At 43.6% G+C, this 15562-nt stretch overlaps 1 protein-coding gene across 1 annotated transcript; it reads right to left on the reverse strand.

Annotated features, from left to right (window-relative positions):
• Positions 1-367: 367 nt before the first annotated feature.
• LOC124704979 (GDSL esterase/lipase At1g28600-like) lies at positions 368-5173 on the reverse strand. The gene is made up of 5 exons (XM_047237030.1): positions 4918-5173; positions 4617-4841; positions 1221-1369; positions 828-1104; positions 368-624 (listed from the first exon to the last, which is right to left on the reverse strand). The coding sequence occupies exons 1-5, from the start codon at positions 5171-5173 to the stop codon at positions 368-370; spliced, it is 1164 nt and encodes a 387-aa protein (XP_047092986.1).
• Between the last annotated feature and the right edge of the window lie 10389 nt (positions 5174-15562).

Here is a 15562-nt window from a genome sequence, read left to right on the forward strand (position 1 = left end):
GCTGAAACTTTCATCAACTCTTATTTACTCTAATATCCTAAAATTTCAATGGAATTCATCATTTTATTTTTGAATGTGATTTGCTTTGAAATTGATATGAAATTCCCCATGCAAATTTCCACTATTGAAGTTTCTCAATGTCAAGCCAACCGAGCCACGCAACTAAAGTGTCCATTGCTAGTGGCTTATTCCTGGCATGCCACTAATAAAGGCTACCGGTGTCGGATACACACCACAAGTAGCAAAAATGCAACGCCACTACTTGCCACATCTCTAGTAGCGCTAGTTTGTACATATACTCGGATAATGAAGATTCCATTTTATTAAAAACATAATTACATATTACATGTCCTAGATGGTCTTGTGTTCAACGGGAAGAGAAAATCTCAGTAGGTCTTCCACATGAATTGATGTTGGTAGAAATTGGAGGCTTAGTATATGAACCTCTTAGCAGACCATTGGCAATAGCTTCGTATGTTGCTTCCGTGGGATGTATGCCGTCCCACGATCCATAATTTTGTGGGTCATCACACAAGTTGTATTCTCCTTGTCCACAACGTTCAGTCAAAGACACGCCATAAGGACCTGCTCCCCCGCAGCAAGCCACCAACGGATCCTCAATCCCTAAACAAAATATATCGCAAATGAGGGATAGTGGATGATCCAAGGAAGCAAGTTTTGTTCCTTCAAGAGTTTATATGTTCGTCTTGGAAATTTTATGTCTCAGTTGGTGATTTACTTGGACAAGCGTATCTTAGTTAGTAAAGTGTATATTTTTTCTCTATAGAACATAATTAATAGTATGACATAAAAAACTTTAGACTCACCAAACTGTTTAGGGGAAACAAATATTTCCATAGCAGCTGCATAGTAATCGGCATAGATGATTGATACGTTAGGATGAAGCGTTCGCAACTTCTCCAACTCATCCACAAGAATTTTATTGTGGTACTGTGAGAATGCATTCAGCCAACTAATGCAACCAGTCTCTGGCTCATAGTATTGTGTCTTGTTACTCTTGTATGTCGTCAGGTATACTGGTGAGCACCCAATCGGAAGGTTGCCAGGAACTAGTAGTGTTTTGGCTCCAAGGTCAATCAGATCCTGCAATTTCCACTTAGTTGCATTAGTATGTACTCATGCACTATTTTTTTTATTTCGACTTGAGATAGTAACATTCGTGGCAATGGAATAAAGAGCAACACTGAGAAATGACTCACTGTGATCGTGGCAGAGATTTTGTCTATTACACTAGGAGTGAAGGACCGAATCATCTCAAAGGGCATCAAAGATTGGAGAGGACAGTTATAGTCATTGCCCCCAATTTCTCCAACCAAGAATAGAGATGTGCTCATCATGTCCGCACAGTCTGTGAAATAAAAGAAAGTTCTAGATTGTTACATTATGTTAGAATTTTATACTTTAGAAATTCCAAAATACAACATTCTGAAATGATTACAAAAACATAAAACCATCTATCATTACATGAGTATGGATAGGTCTGAAGAAGTTGTCCCTTCTAGGAAACAACAATGTCACGGTGATTTGTTATGTCAAAACGAAGCAACAGTAAGTCCGGATGTATATTCACATTTTGCGGTAAAATTTTGGCAATGATGAATTGAAGATACACATCAGTTGAGGTGTTGGATGGTGGCTAATATGGAGGGTATTGGTCGTGAACCTATTTGCATTCGAGTAATATAATTGTCGAATTGGGTATGAAGTTTCAATAAGCCTGTGTGAGACTGAATGGGCCTCCAAGAGGGATGCCAATGAAACGACGCCTAAGCTAATATATGTCCGGATCAGTACACAAATGTGGACCATCGACTAGAACCTAAGACCCTAATGATGTTTTATCTTTTCTTTCTTCCCTAGACCTAGACCTCTCCAGTAACCTCTAGCTATTCAGTTTGTTCACTCTATTTAAGAAAAAAACATAGTTTAATCGTAGACCCTCGCACACATATGTCATCTTTCTCTGCAGAATATTTCGTCTTTATGGAACATCAAAGTTTTAAACCTGAGATTTGAATTCTGGTGGGCTAGGAATGTCATTGCCCTTCTAACCATCCAACTACAGGTTGGTGCTCGTTCACTCCATATTTTACTTCGTATACAAAATCTTTAAGAAGGCATAAAACTAGGAACTGTGAACTATTGCTAATCTCCCGTGTGTCTGGAAAATAGACTAAATACTTTATTCCTCTTCGTGAAGTCCTGATAAAAAATGAATAGGTGAGAAGGGTATACTGAATCAACAGTGAAGGCATGCAACAAAAACTGTACTATTTTTATTATTTGGTCCAGTGTAATTAATTGAAATGTTTGTCAATTGTGTAATTAATGGTTTTTCATGTCTTATAAGCATAATTATGTAATGATGAATTGCTGATTGTGGATTTAGGTTGTCGGTTATTTAGGATTTCCCAATTGTGCCTCCAAAGTTACTACCACAGGTTCTAGTGTAGTGCGGACTGCCGGTGCTGCCCGGAAGTGCTTCTATTTTTTGTGGCTAACTCCGTGGTAATCTTTGTTAGTGTTTGCAAAAAAATTCAGGTACCTCGAGTTTGTGTATAGAATTGGACAAGTTGAGTGCTTCCAGTCATGGGTTTTGTGTCCAATATCTCACAGAATGTCTTATCTTGAATCGTGTAAATCGCACTTTGAAATCTCGGAAGTAACAAATCCCATGTCAGCGTCTCTGGGAAATGGATCTGAAAATGACTATGCAAAATAAATCTTAATTCATAGCTTGACCATATTCCGGCTTCTGCAAAAAAAATCTTCAATATGGATCTGAAGCCTCAGAGATTGTGCCACCGGTTTGAATCTTAGTGATCCAAGCTTCACTTTCTAGTGGTGGTCGAGAAAGAGAATCTTGAAGTCCAACATTTCTTTTATACGCGATGCCTATATAGAAGACCTGACCCCCCTTGGTTTGGGAGGACAAACCTGAATACGTCCCCTGCGTGATTGCGTCGCTCCCAGGAGGGGTGGCTCGGGCAAAACCCAAGCCGTCGTATCCCCTTTCCCTCCACCCCGCTCCCCTGCCGTCGCTGAAGGATGCCGTTCGTTGAAGGTTGCACGACGGACATCGGTGGCGTGCTATCATCCCTGAGCACGACTGGCAACGGCATGGACCTCTTCCTCCTCGCTGGTGGGATCTCCAACCAGAGTTTCGCGGCAGCCCTGGACGACGCGACTCGTCTGGAGGAGATTGACGCTGGGGGCGGCAGCCCCTGACATTTACGGTGACCTTGGCGACCATTGTGTCCACAAGAGCGATACAACACCTGGTTCGGGGAACTCGGCACGGCTCACATCTCTGCGTGGTGCGGCGGTGGCGACGGTGCCCGCTGAGATCTCCGATCTGTTGTTGGGATCTCGCAGGCGGTGGCGTCGGGGGTTGTCGATCTTCTTAATAAAGCAGGCGGCCCTAGGGTTCTAGAGCCAAGATGGTGTGTTCTTCTTGCTACTACCCTCATTGATCTGGTTGGTGACTAGTTCAGGAAGGCTTGCCAGCTATCTCCATTGGGCGTATGATGCTTGTAGATTGCTGGATCGGATGTGATTCAGTCGTTTGCACCCATTTTCTGGCCGTACTGTTTCAAGAGGGCAAGACGCGAAGTTTTTCTATCTGTTGACATCATGGGACAAGCCTTTCGATTCACGTGGTGAAGTCAGTGATGGAGAATGTCATGACGGCTGAGGTTCTAAGGCCTAGTAATGGTGGATCGAGTTTTCGGGGTGATAAGGAACTTGCTTTGTGACTCGTATCTCATAGCAGCCGCATCAGCAAGTGTGTGCGTGTGGGGGGTGGGGGGCATGAGGAGTACATAGTCTTATCTTTTAAGGTGAAAATCCAATGTGTGTGCCTAATTGGTTATGTCTAGCAATGACCTTATGGAATGCATTGTTTTGAGAGTGTGGACTTTCTCCGGGGTGAAAACTTAAGGTCTATTATCAGGCGACAACGACGCTTGTGCATTGCTTCCTTCTTGGAGGTGTGGTTTTTGGGAAATTTGGACTACGGTGTTGTCTTGGTGGTGGATGTATTCACTTACAAAGAATGATTACTGTAGCGGGACTTTCTTCTTCTTAATTTTTTTTATGTGTGCATCCGTAATATCTTTAGGGCATTGTTGTTGCAGAGGTTAAGTGTAATTAACATCTCCATGATATTAACATGTTTCCTTTGTCAACTAAATATACCGCAAATGCAGCTTAAAAAAAGTTTTATGCCGTGGTTTGGATAGCGCTTATGGCACCCTGATTCCAGTTAAATCATGTGATCATGGATGAACTAATGAAGTGCAAGCTATAGCATACACTCCATCCGTTTCTTAAATAGATGCACGTTTGGATATGTCTTAAGTTAAATTTTATTAATTTTAACCTAGCGCTAGAAAAAGGTAGATATATTTATTACATTAAATTAATATCGATATATTCGTCTTGACATGTAGTTTAACTCTCAAAGAGGTATTGAAAGATCCTAATCATCAACAGAGGCCAAGAGTTTACAAAAGTTTAAAGAGAGTGACACTGAAGCAAAACTCGTTGCTGAAGGTATCTTAAAGTCATGTCAAAAAAAAATATCGTTAACGTACCCGATAAATCGCTTGGGCAGAGCAGGTGGAGTAGCTCTCGGAACCAGCTCATCTGCGTGTCGAGGTGCACGGTCTCAGCATCAGCTGCGGAGTAGCCCCTGTCCCAGAAGAATTCCGGGCCCATTGCCGTTGCGCCGGCGACGGCGAAGTTGGCTCCGTGCGCGAAGTCCTCCACGCTCTTCCCGCTCCAGTACGGCGTCACGAACGGCAGCCCTAGCGCGGACGCTGCAGCACACCCACATGCTATATAATAAGTTGATTGGTCCATATGGATGGTGCGAGATGGGTGATTGTGCCGTACCGATGAAGTCGACGATGAGGCGGCCATTCGAGCAGCGGCCGGTGGGCCTTTGAAAGAAGGTCTCGCCGTAGGGCAGGGAGAGCCCGGGCGCCAGTGTGTCATTGGGGTAGACGAAGCGGAAGTTGCCCGTATCTGTCAGCGAGTCCCCGAAGCTGAACAGCCGCGTGAAGCATGCCGTATCCGCCCGCGATGGTTGCGCCACCGCCAGTACCAGTAGCAGCAGCGCTAGTACCGACATGGTGGCAGAGGAAGCCATGACCTTCTGCTAGCTCCAGGGGGATCGAAGGCGACGGATAGAAGCGGACAAGTGTGGTGATCTATACCCGGTGGCGACTAGATTTATAAGCTATTCCTAGTAGGATGGTGGGTAAGACGGTCGGGGTGACGTGCCTCCCAATCTCCATCATCCATCTAGTCGCAGGGAGGATGGCACCGACGGAATACAGACCAAGTGTTCCAGACGTGGAACTGTGCCTTTGGACGAAGCAAGCGGGATGGTTACAAAAGATCTGCCCCAACAATTATGCTCTCACACGTCAGTCCCTAAGAAAAAATCCGGAAGATTCTGTCATTAATTAGGTGTCGCAACACTAGCGCTCATTGGTCGTAAATTTTTAATCAGATCCGAACGTCAGAAACATAGCACCTGGCTAGCAGGGACGAATAGAGTAGAAACGAGTTAGAGCAAGTACAATAAGATATAGTCAGCTGGCTATAAGAGATAAAATATTATAAATTTGCTTAGTTGGAAGAGAGAGATTAGGAGAGAGAAGAGGAGTGGGCTCTTATCTTCAGAAACAAATTTCAAAGACGTGCTTCCTAGCAGCACTACGTGAGACTAAAAGGTGGGCCATGTATTGTAAAAGTACTACACTTTTATAGCTCACTATTGTATATGTTGGCTCTAAGTTAGCTATAGATGACATATCACTTGGCTTATAGCTAGCAGCTGGCTACACTATTGGAATTGCTCTTATCCAGCTGCAGCATAACTGTGCCCCATGGCCTCGTCAGCTGTGGTGGTCGTTCCTCAGCTAGCTCCGTGCCTCGTTCCCCGCGCTCTCAACTCATGGCTCTCCTCAGCGAGACGTGCCGTGTACAAACGGTGTGGAAGGGGGAGGAACGCAAGAAGTGATCAGAATCCTGCATCGACGATTCATGCCTTCCTGGCCAAAATAGTCCAAGATGCCAACGAATAATGGCACAACGCCGGCCCACCTCGCGTCAAAATAATCCAAGATGCAGTCCTCTTCTAACAAAATATTATACTGTCCAAGTTCTGGGGCTAGCTTGTTAAAAAAAAAAGGTGTTGCGACTTCTTTGCTCTGCCCTCCTATTAAAACATGGCGATGATGACACGCAATCACAACCATGTCGACCATGTCGACCATGTCGACGCTAACGGCATCTCTAACGGCTGACGCAAATTGAACGGTTAAAATGTCTGTTTGCTATCGTCTGGTAGACGATGAAAGTGACTGTTTATGTTCGCGCGTCCGTTTCCGTCTGAGGTGCCTCCAGCGGGTTGACGCATTTTTTTCAACTTTTTTTTTCTTTTCCATTTAAACATAGTTCTAAATATTACACAAACTAACACATAATTTGGCACAAGGTTTTACACAAACTAACACATAGTTAGGTATATGGTTTTACACAAACTAATACATAATTTGAAACATGGTTTACACAAACTAATACATAGTTTGAACCATGGTTGAGACAAATTAAAACATTAAAAAATAAGGAAAGCTAGTAGTGTTGGTTCCGTATGTTCGCTGCCAAGAAAGAAAACTCTTAGGCACACACAATCACCCAAACTGGAAAATCCAGCTGGTGACGGTACCCCTGTTGGTTCTTTCGAGGAAGAACAACCAGAAACTGCCACTAGCGGCGTCAATTGGCTCGTAGTCATATTCGCTGCAAAGAAAAAACACTTTAACAGTTTTATCTGTCGGTGTCCGAGTCGGACTCGCCGGTGTGGTAGTGCCTCCGACAGGCTGTGTCGTCGAACACCTTGACGATCATGTCGACGTCCCCCTCGTAGAGGAAGGTGAGTTGGCAGCCGGGGTCGAGCGCGAGGTCACGGGCAAATTTGCCCCACCCCGTGTGCAGATACATCTTGCCCTGCCCGTCGAACAAGACATCGAAAGGCCACTGGCAGAAGTTGCAGCTGGCCTCCCATAGCTGCAACTGGGCCGGCTCGACGCCATTGACAAACTCGACGAACTTGTCCGGCAGCCGCTTGATGCCGAGTGGGTCATCGTCGATGCGGAGGAGGAACTCGAAGCAGCGCTCCTCATGCGAAGACGAGGAGGGCGCAGGAGACGGTGACCGTGGGGCGGTAGCAGTTCCACCATGGCGGCCCCTGCCCCGGCCACGAGGGCGCCCAGGCCCGCGGCCTCGACCGCCTCGCCGGCCACCAGGACCCGCCATGGACTTCCTTGCGGGGCTGGCTGCATCGCAGGAAGAGCTAGGCGGCGCTATGGTGGAGCTTGTAGCGGCTAGGGTTTGTGTGGAGGAGTGGATGAGGAAGAAGAGTGTGCGCCCTCTCTATATAGATCGGAGGCAGGCGACAGCCGCGGGATGCGTGGCGTCGCCATTAGTGCGTTGGCGGAGGCGCTCTATCCGGAACAGCTGGACCGGACAACACATCCAGTCAATGAGCCAACCCAAACGGACAGAAATGGACCGTTCGGATCACCGATACCTCACTGCGCGCTCTTCCGGAACATTCAGACCGGACGACGTATCTAGTCCATGGGCCAACCTACTCGAATCGCCAATTTAGATCGGCCCGCTGAAGAATGCCGTAAAACCTGAAAGGACTGCCACAAGATCAGACCTTCTCCCCGTGGAGAAGAGCCGATCCTCGGGAAGCCCTCACCAGACACCTTTTCGGAGAAGTCAGCAGCGACGCATTCCTTCAGCCCCGGGAAGGGATGCGCCAGGAGTGCCTCAGGGTGTGTTTGGTAGCCCGGCTCACTTCAGAAATTCGCATCCCAACCTAGCTCAAGGAACTATTTCTTGTTTGTTAGACCGGCTCGTATCAACTCAGCAGTGCCCACCTCATACTAAAAACACCTCTCGGCCAGGCTGAGATGAGAAGCTCAAATCGAGCTTCTCAACCGGACCAGGCTGAACTCGTACCCGCAATCCACTGTAGCAGAGGCTGCGAGCCCCCCATACCCCCGACCCCCACCTCTTTCCTCTCCTCATTTCCCCCGTTCCTCCTCTCTTGCTTCCGTCCTCCTCCCGTCCTCCTCCTCTCCCGCCGGCCGAGCCGGAGCAATGGACCCTAGGAGTTCACGCCGGCGTCCTCCGGCTCACCGCCGTCGACGAGAAGGCTCCCAGGACGGTTCTCCTCCTGCTCCGGCCCACCTCCCGCCCTCAACATCTCCTGCACGGGCGAGCAGTACGTCGAGATGTCGGGCTCGCACCGGCGCCCTCCAGCCCGTCACCGCCAACGAGAAGACTCCCAGCACGCCGCCGCGTCGCTGAACCGCTGCCGCCCCACGGACGAGCGCCTCCACGACCAATCCCGAGCTCCACAGCCACGAGCGAGCGCCTCCACGCAGGCCTGCGCCACGAACAGTCCCGAGCTTCGCCGCCACGGAAGAGCACATCCACGCAACCTGCGCCGCCATGGAAGAGCGCCGGCCTGCGCCGCCACGGAGGAGCGCCGGCCTGCGCCACCGCGCCACGCCTCGAGCTCGCCGACGCTGGTCGGAATCGGGCCGAGCTCCGTCTAAATCGGGGTCTGAGGACCTGATTGCTTTTTTCGTTTTCTGTTTAAGGGTCTTTCTGTAAAACTTGGACCTCCTGGTAATTTCATATTTCTGAATATAACCCTCAGCCTGTCTCAACACATACAAACCCACCAAACAACATCTCAACTCAGCATGTATCAACCAATCCAGGCTATCAAACACACATCAAAATCTCAGCCCAACCTAGTTAGGGTCAACATGTATGAGAAGAGATAGAGAATCTGAGATGAGCCGGGCTACCAAACACACCCTCAGACTTGGTTGCTTTATTTGTGGACCGGTTTAGAAGGTAAATGCTTCATCGCACAACTCTGGTGGGCTGCTGGATGTGCTTAGAGATAATTTCATTTCTGGGCTGACCCCGTTGCTGTTTTAATTGTCCGGAGCTGGGCCATGAAAGGAGACAGGGCACAAGTTTGATCAAATGCTTGGGTTGCTTTGGTATGGGCCATGCAGCCAAGTGTTGTCGGGTCAACCCACTATGTGGGATCTATCGTTATTTTGGGCATATCATATGTCTGAGGTTTGTGGATAGGGATTTTGTACATACGGACACCACTACTCCCTCCACTTTTAGTTTTTTGAAAATTTCAAAATCTTACGTTTTTATGTTCTCAAAAATTATGTCTTTAAATTTGTAGATATATATGTTTATGAGAAGTGTATGCAAAAAAGTCCCAATAAAAAATACTTTAAATTTTGGGAATATAAAAAAACAAATTTCTGATAAAAGGATACACTATTGTAATATTATTTTACTACCATTTACTGTCAGAAATTTGTCTTTTTATATTATTCAAAATATAAAGTATTTTTAACGGGACTTTTTTGCATACACCCCACGCATATATATCTATCTATATATTTAACATCATAGTTTTTTGAGACTTAGAAACGTGAGATTTTAAAATTTTCAAAAATTTGAAAGTGAGGAGAGCATTAGTGCCCATGTATCAAAGACACTTTCGCAAGGTTTGTCCACAGATTCTGTGTTATCTAGAGGCGTTTATTGCATGGTCTGATACTCTGCTTAGGAGTGTTGGCAAATTGTCACATTCGAAATATTAGCCAGTGTCCTATATGCAACTTAGGCTGTGAGGGCATCAAGCACACAATTTTTACTTTTTCAATAGCTCTAGAGGTATGGAAAAACTGGGCATGCTCAATAAAATCAATGAGTCCGTACTCGTTGATCGATCGGGAGCAATGAGTTTAGAACATATAATTCTAAATGTGGGGACATGTTTACCCATGGGAGGGATTGGATATCCAGAAATCATATTGACTCGGGCTTGGTATATATGGTTGGAGAGGAGGCAAATTTCACGTGGTGAAAATGTTCAAACTCCTCAAAGAAGTGCTATGTCTATTGGAGTATTTGCGACAAATTATTGGAGAGCCAAAGATAAAATAGTAGAGAAGAAGATCGTTTTCTGGAGCTGCCCACCTGAATGTACAAGGATGTCGCCTAGAGGGGGGTGAATAGGCGGGTTATAAAAACTTCTACTTGAGGGCTAATGTAATATCCCAGGTTTAGAGGCAACAAAATGAGAGAACACCAAAATGTGCATTGCATTCATGCATAGAAAATCCGGGAAATTTTCGCGCTTTCAAATAAAACTTGTCACAGTAACTGAAGTTTCACTTGACTTGCTGAAATTGAAGTAGCTCATCAAATCAAGCGCTATAAACTTCAATGTGACCTTTGCTAAAATCTTGTTTTGGGTAGATATAATTTGATCCATAGGTTGGATCAAATGGAACTAGAACTATTACACAAAACTTTAAGTGAGGATCAAATACCAAATCCTATAAAGGATCATAACATGGTATTTCTTACAACAACACATTCTTTAAGAATCAAAACCTAACTTAATAACACTTAAAATTTAGCAACTACCTTTGTGTAATTTATTTCACTTATAAATAAGGTAAACGACATGGTATAAATTGCATAAAAACCGCATATTCTTATTTAAATCATAACTTATTAAATATATGGAATATCATAAAACTAAATCCGATTACATTACGAATTATAGTTCAAACTATTTGAATAAAACTACTATGAGTATTTTGAAACTCATATGATCATGCCTTGGTGAAATCCAAAACCAACTATCCAAAGTCAAGGAATAACCCTCAACCTTAACCTTTTGACCAATATTATAATGTAAATTCAATCAAAGATGATGTAGTGACTCATCCACAATAATAAAACCATCCACAAGATATTTAGTAACAAATGCCACTTGGCTATCCAAAAATAAATCATATGAGAGGATAATCTCTATGCCACATAGGATGAAAATATCTACATGACTTGCATTCCAAGTTATGCCACCTCATGCTCAAAGGATTGATATGGATGAGGGCATGACAACCAAGCACCTTACTCATCAAACCAAAACAAGAGTCACCCACCTATGTGGCATGATACTAGAGCTTGCCCAAGCCTATAAAAGGAGCCACACCCTTCATCCATTTGATCATCTTGTAGCATGATACAAGAAAACAAACACATAGAGTCATTCCATGTGTATTAGCTAGGATCAAGATGAAGAAGCTAGGAGGTGGAGGCATACCACAAGATGCAGGTTTATCAGATTTCCTGAAGAACAAGCTACAGAAGATACCAAGGTAGAATTCCTAGACAAACCATATATTTAGAGGATCATACCATCATCTCTTGAGTAGGACCTTAGGCTATTCCAAGACATTTATAAGTGAGAGAGATTATAGATGTTAACCATAACCATGTCTATCCTAGAGAATACTAGAGTAGTATTAAATCTTAATTGTTCAAATCAACATTTGATCTTGGAAAGGAGAACCATGATTCATTAATAAACCATTATGAGACCAATGCTTTGATCATTACAAATTGGGTGATGATCATAAACCCTAAGAACCTAAGTGATGTGTTGGGAGGAATAATAAAGAAGTGATTAGTGAGGAATAAGTGGATCATGTCTCGTGCATGATCATACCTTGTGAATTTAGATGATAAGTTAAACCTATATGATCAATAGTCCCAACTATCACATGAAATAATAAGTATATCACTAGTAGTTAACCCCATACCAATCCTCATGCCCTGAGTAGGAGTAATGACATGGTACTTAAAACTTGATTATCCAAATACTAGGGATAAACCTAGCATTGCCTTGATACAAGAATTCTAACTAAGTGAGGAGGAGTAACCCTAGCCAATAAAACATGATCCAAACTTATGCCCATATCCTAATCCTAGTTGTTTATCACATGGGTGATCACTACTAAAACCCTAGCCCACCTTTGCATTTCAATCAAAGTATCACCTTGGAGTATAAGTAGAATCCTGCCATGCCTCATGCCTATTTTACACTTCAAATAGTGAAGCATCACTGATAACGCGTGAAGCACACGTCCGTTGGGAACCCCAAGAGGAAGGTGTGATGCGTACAGCAACAAGTTTTCCCTCAGTAAGAAACCAAGGTTATCGAACCAGTAGGAGATGAAGGCCACGTGAAGGTTGTTGGTGGAGGAGTGTAGTGCGGCGCAACACCGGGGATTCCGGCGCCAACGTGGAACCTCGCACAACACAATCAAAATACTTTGCCCCAACTTAACGAAGTGAGGTTGTCAATCTCACCGGCTTGTTGTAAACAAAGGATTAAACGTATGGTGTGGAGAATGATGTTTGTTTGCAAAGAACAAGCAGAGAACAGATGATTGCGATAGATTGTATTTCATATGTAAAAGAATGGACCGGGGTCCACAGTTCACTAGTGATGTCTCTCCAATAAGATAAATAGCATGTTGGGTGAACAAATTACAGTTGGGCAATTGACAAATAGAGAGGACATAACAATGCACATACATATCATGATGACTAATATGAGATTTACTTAGGGCATTACGACAAAGAACATAGACCGCTATCCAGCATGCATCTATGCCTCAAAAGTTCACCTTCGGGTTAGCATCCGCACCCTTCCGATATTAAGTTGCAAACAACGGACAATTGCATTAAGTATTGTTCGTAATGTAAACAATACAAATATCCTTAGACAAAGCATTGTTGTTTTATCCCTAGTGGCAACAGACACATCCATAACCTTAGAACTTTCTCATCATCGTCCTAGATTCAATGGAGGCATGAACCCACTATCGAGCATAAATAATCCCTCTTGGAGTTACAAGTATCAACTTGGCCAGAGCCTCTACTAGCAACGGAGAGCATGTAAGATCATAAACAACACATATATGATAGATCAATAATCAACTTGACATAGTATTCCATATTCATCGGATCCCAACAAACACAACATGTAGCATTACAATAAGATGATCTTGATCATGATAGGCAGCTCACAAGATCTAAACATGATAGCACAAGAGGAGAAGACAACCATCTAGCTACTGCTATGGACCCATAATCCAAGGATGAACTACTCACGCATCAGTCCGGAGGCGGGCATGGTGATGTAGAGCCCTCCGGTGATGATTCCCCTCTCCGGCAGGATGCTGGAGGCGATCTCCTGAATCCCCCGAGATGGGATTGGCGGAGGCGGCGTCACAGTAACTTTCTCGTATCGTGGCTCTCGGTACTAGGGTTTTCGCGACGGAGAGATTAAATAGGCGAAGGGGCAGAGTCGGGGGACGCTCGAGGGGCCCACCCCATAGGGTGGCGCGGCTAGGGGTGGGGCCGCGCCCCCTAGGGTGTGGCCGCCTAGTCGCCCCTCTTCGTCTCCTCTTTGGACTTCTGGAAGGCTCCGTGGAAAATAAGACCGTGGGCTTTTGTTTCGTCCAATTCCGAGAATATTTCTTTTGTAGGATTTCTGAAACCAAAAACAGCAGAAAAACGAGGAACCGGCGCTTCGGCATCTTGTTAATAGGTTAGTGCCGGAAAATGCATCAAAATGATATAAAGTGTATATAAAACATGTGAGTATTGTCATAAAACTAGCATGGAACATAAGAAATTATAGATACGTTTGAGACGTATCAAGCATCCCCAAGCTTAGTTCCTACTCGCCCTCGAGTAGGTAAACGATAACACGGATAATTTCTGAAGTGACATGCTACTATCATAATCTTGATCAATACTATTGTAAAGCATATGAGATGAATGAAGTGATTCAAAGCAATGGTAAAGATAATGACTAAACAACTGAATAATATAGCAAAGACTTTTCATGAATAGTACTTTCAAGACAAGCATCAATAAGTCTTGCATAAGAGTTAACTCATAAAGCAATAGATTCTTAATAGAAGGTTTTGAAGCAATACAAAGGAAGATATAAGTTTCAGCAGTTGCTTTCAACTTCAACATGTATATCTCATGGATAATTGTCAACACAAAGTAATATGATGAATGCAAATAAGCAAGTATGTAAGAATCAATGCACACAGTTGACACAAGTGTGAAAGAAGTAGGTAAACTGACTCAACATAAAGTAAAAGAAAGGCCCTTCGCAGAGGGAAGCAGGGATTACTTATGTGCTAGAGCTTTTTATTTTGAAAACATGGAAACAATTTTGTCAACGGTAGTAATAATTCATATGTGTTATGCATAAAACATCCTATAAGTCGCAAGCCTCATGCATCGAATACCAATAGTGCTCGCACCTTGTCCTAATTAGCTCGGATTTCCATGGATTATCATTGCATTACATATGTTTCAACCAAGTGTCACAAAGGGGTACCTCTATGCCACCTGTACAAAGGTCCAAGGAGATAGATCGCATTTGATTTCTAGATTTTGATAGATCTCAACTTGAGGACATCCATACCGGGACAACATAGAAAATAGATAATGGACTCCTCTTTTATGCTTTAAGCATTCAACAACAGATAATATTCTCATAAGAGATTTGAGGATTAATGTCCAAGCTGAAACTTCCACCATGATACATGGCTTTGGTTGGCGGCCCAATGTCTTCTCTAACAATATGCATACTCAAACCATTTAATTATGACAAATCACCCTTACTTCAGACAAGACGAACATGCATAGCAACTCACATGATATTCAACAAAGGTGTAACAGTTGATGGCGTCCCCAGAAACATGGTTACCGCTCAACAAGAAACTTATAAGAAATAAGATACATAAGCGACATATTCTTTACCACAATAGTTTTTAAGGCTACTTTCCCATGAGCTATGTATTGCAAAGACAAGGAATGAAATTTTAAAGGTAGCACGCAAGCAATTTACTTGGAATGGCAGAGAAATACCACATAGTAGGTAGTTATGGTGGACACAAATGGCATAAGTTTTGGCTCAAGGTTTTGGATGCACGAGAAGCATTCCCTCTCGGTACAAGGCTTTGGCTAGCAAGGTTGTTTGAAGCAAACACAAGTATGAACCGGTACAGCAAAACTTACATAAGAACATATTGCAAGCATTATAAGACTCTACATTTTCTCCTTGTTGTTCAAACACTTTTACCAGAAAATATCTAGACTTTAGAGAGACCGATCATGCAAACCAAATTTCAACAAGCTCTACAGTAATTCTCCACTAATAGGTTTAAACTACATGCATGATGCAAGAGCTTAAACATGATCTACTTGAGAACTCAAAACAATTGCCAAGTATCAAATTATTCAAGACAATATACCAATTACCACATGAAGCATTTTCTGTTTCCAACCAAATAGCAATGAATGAAGCGGCTTTAAGCTTTCGCCCATGAACATTAAAAGTAAAGCTAAGAACACCAGTGTTCATATGAAACAGCGGAGCGTGTCTTTCTCCCACACAAGGAATGCTAGAATCCGAATTTATTCAAACAAAAACAGAAATAAAAACACATAGACGCTCCAAGTAAAGCACATAAGATGTGACGGAATAAAAATATAGTTTCACTAGAGGTGACCTGATAAGTTG

The sequence above is a fragment of the Lolium rigidum genome, chromosome 1 (genome assembly GCF_022539505.1).
Source record: "Lolium rigidum isolate FL_2022 chromosome 1, APGP_CSIRO_Lrig_0.1, whole genome shotgun sequence".
NCBI lineage: Eukaryota > Viridiplantae > Streptophyta > Magnoliopsida > Poales > Poaceae > Lolium > Lolium rigidum.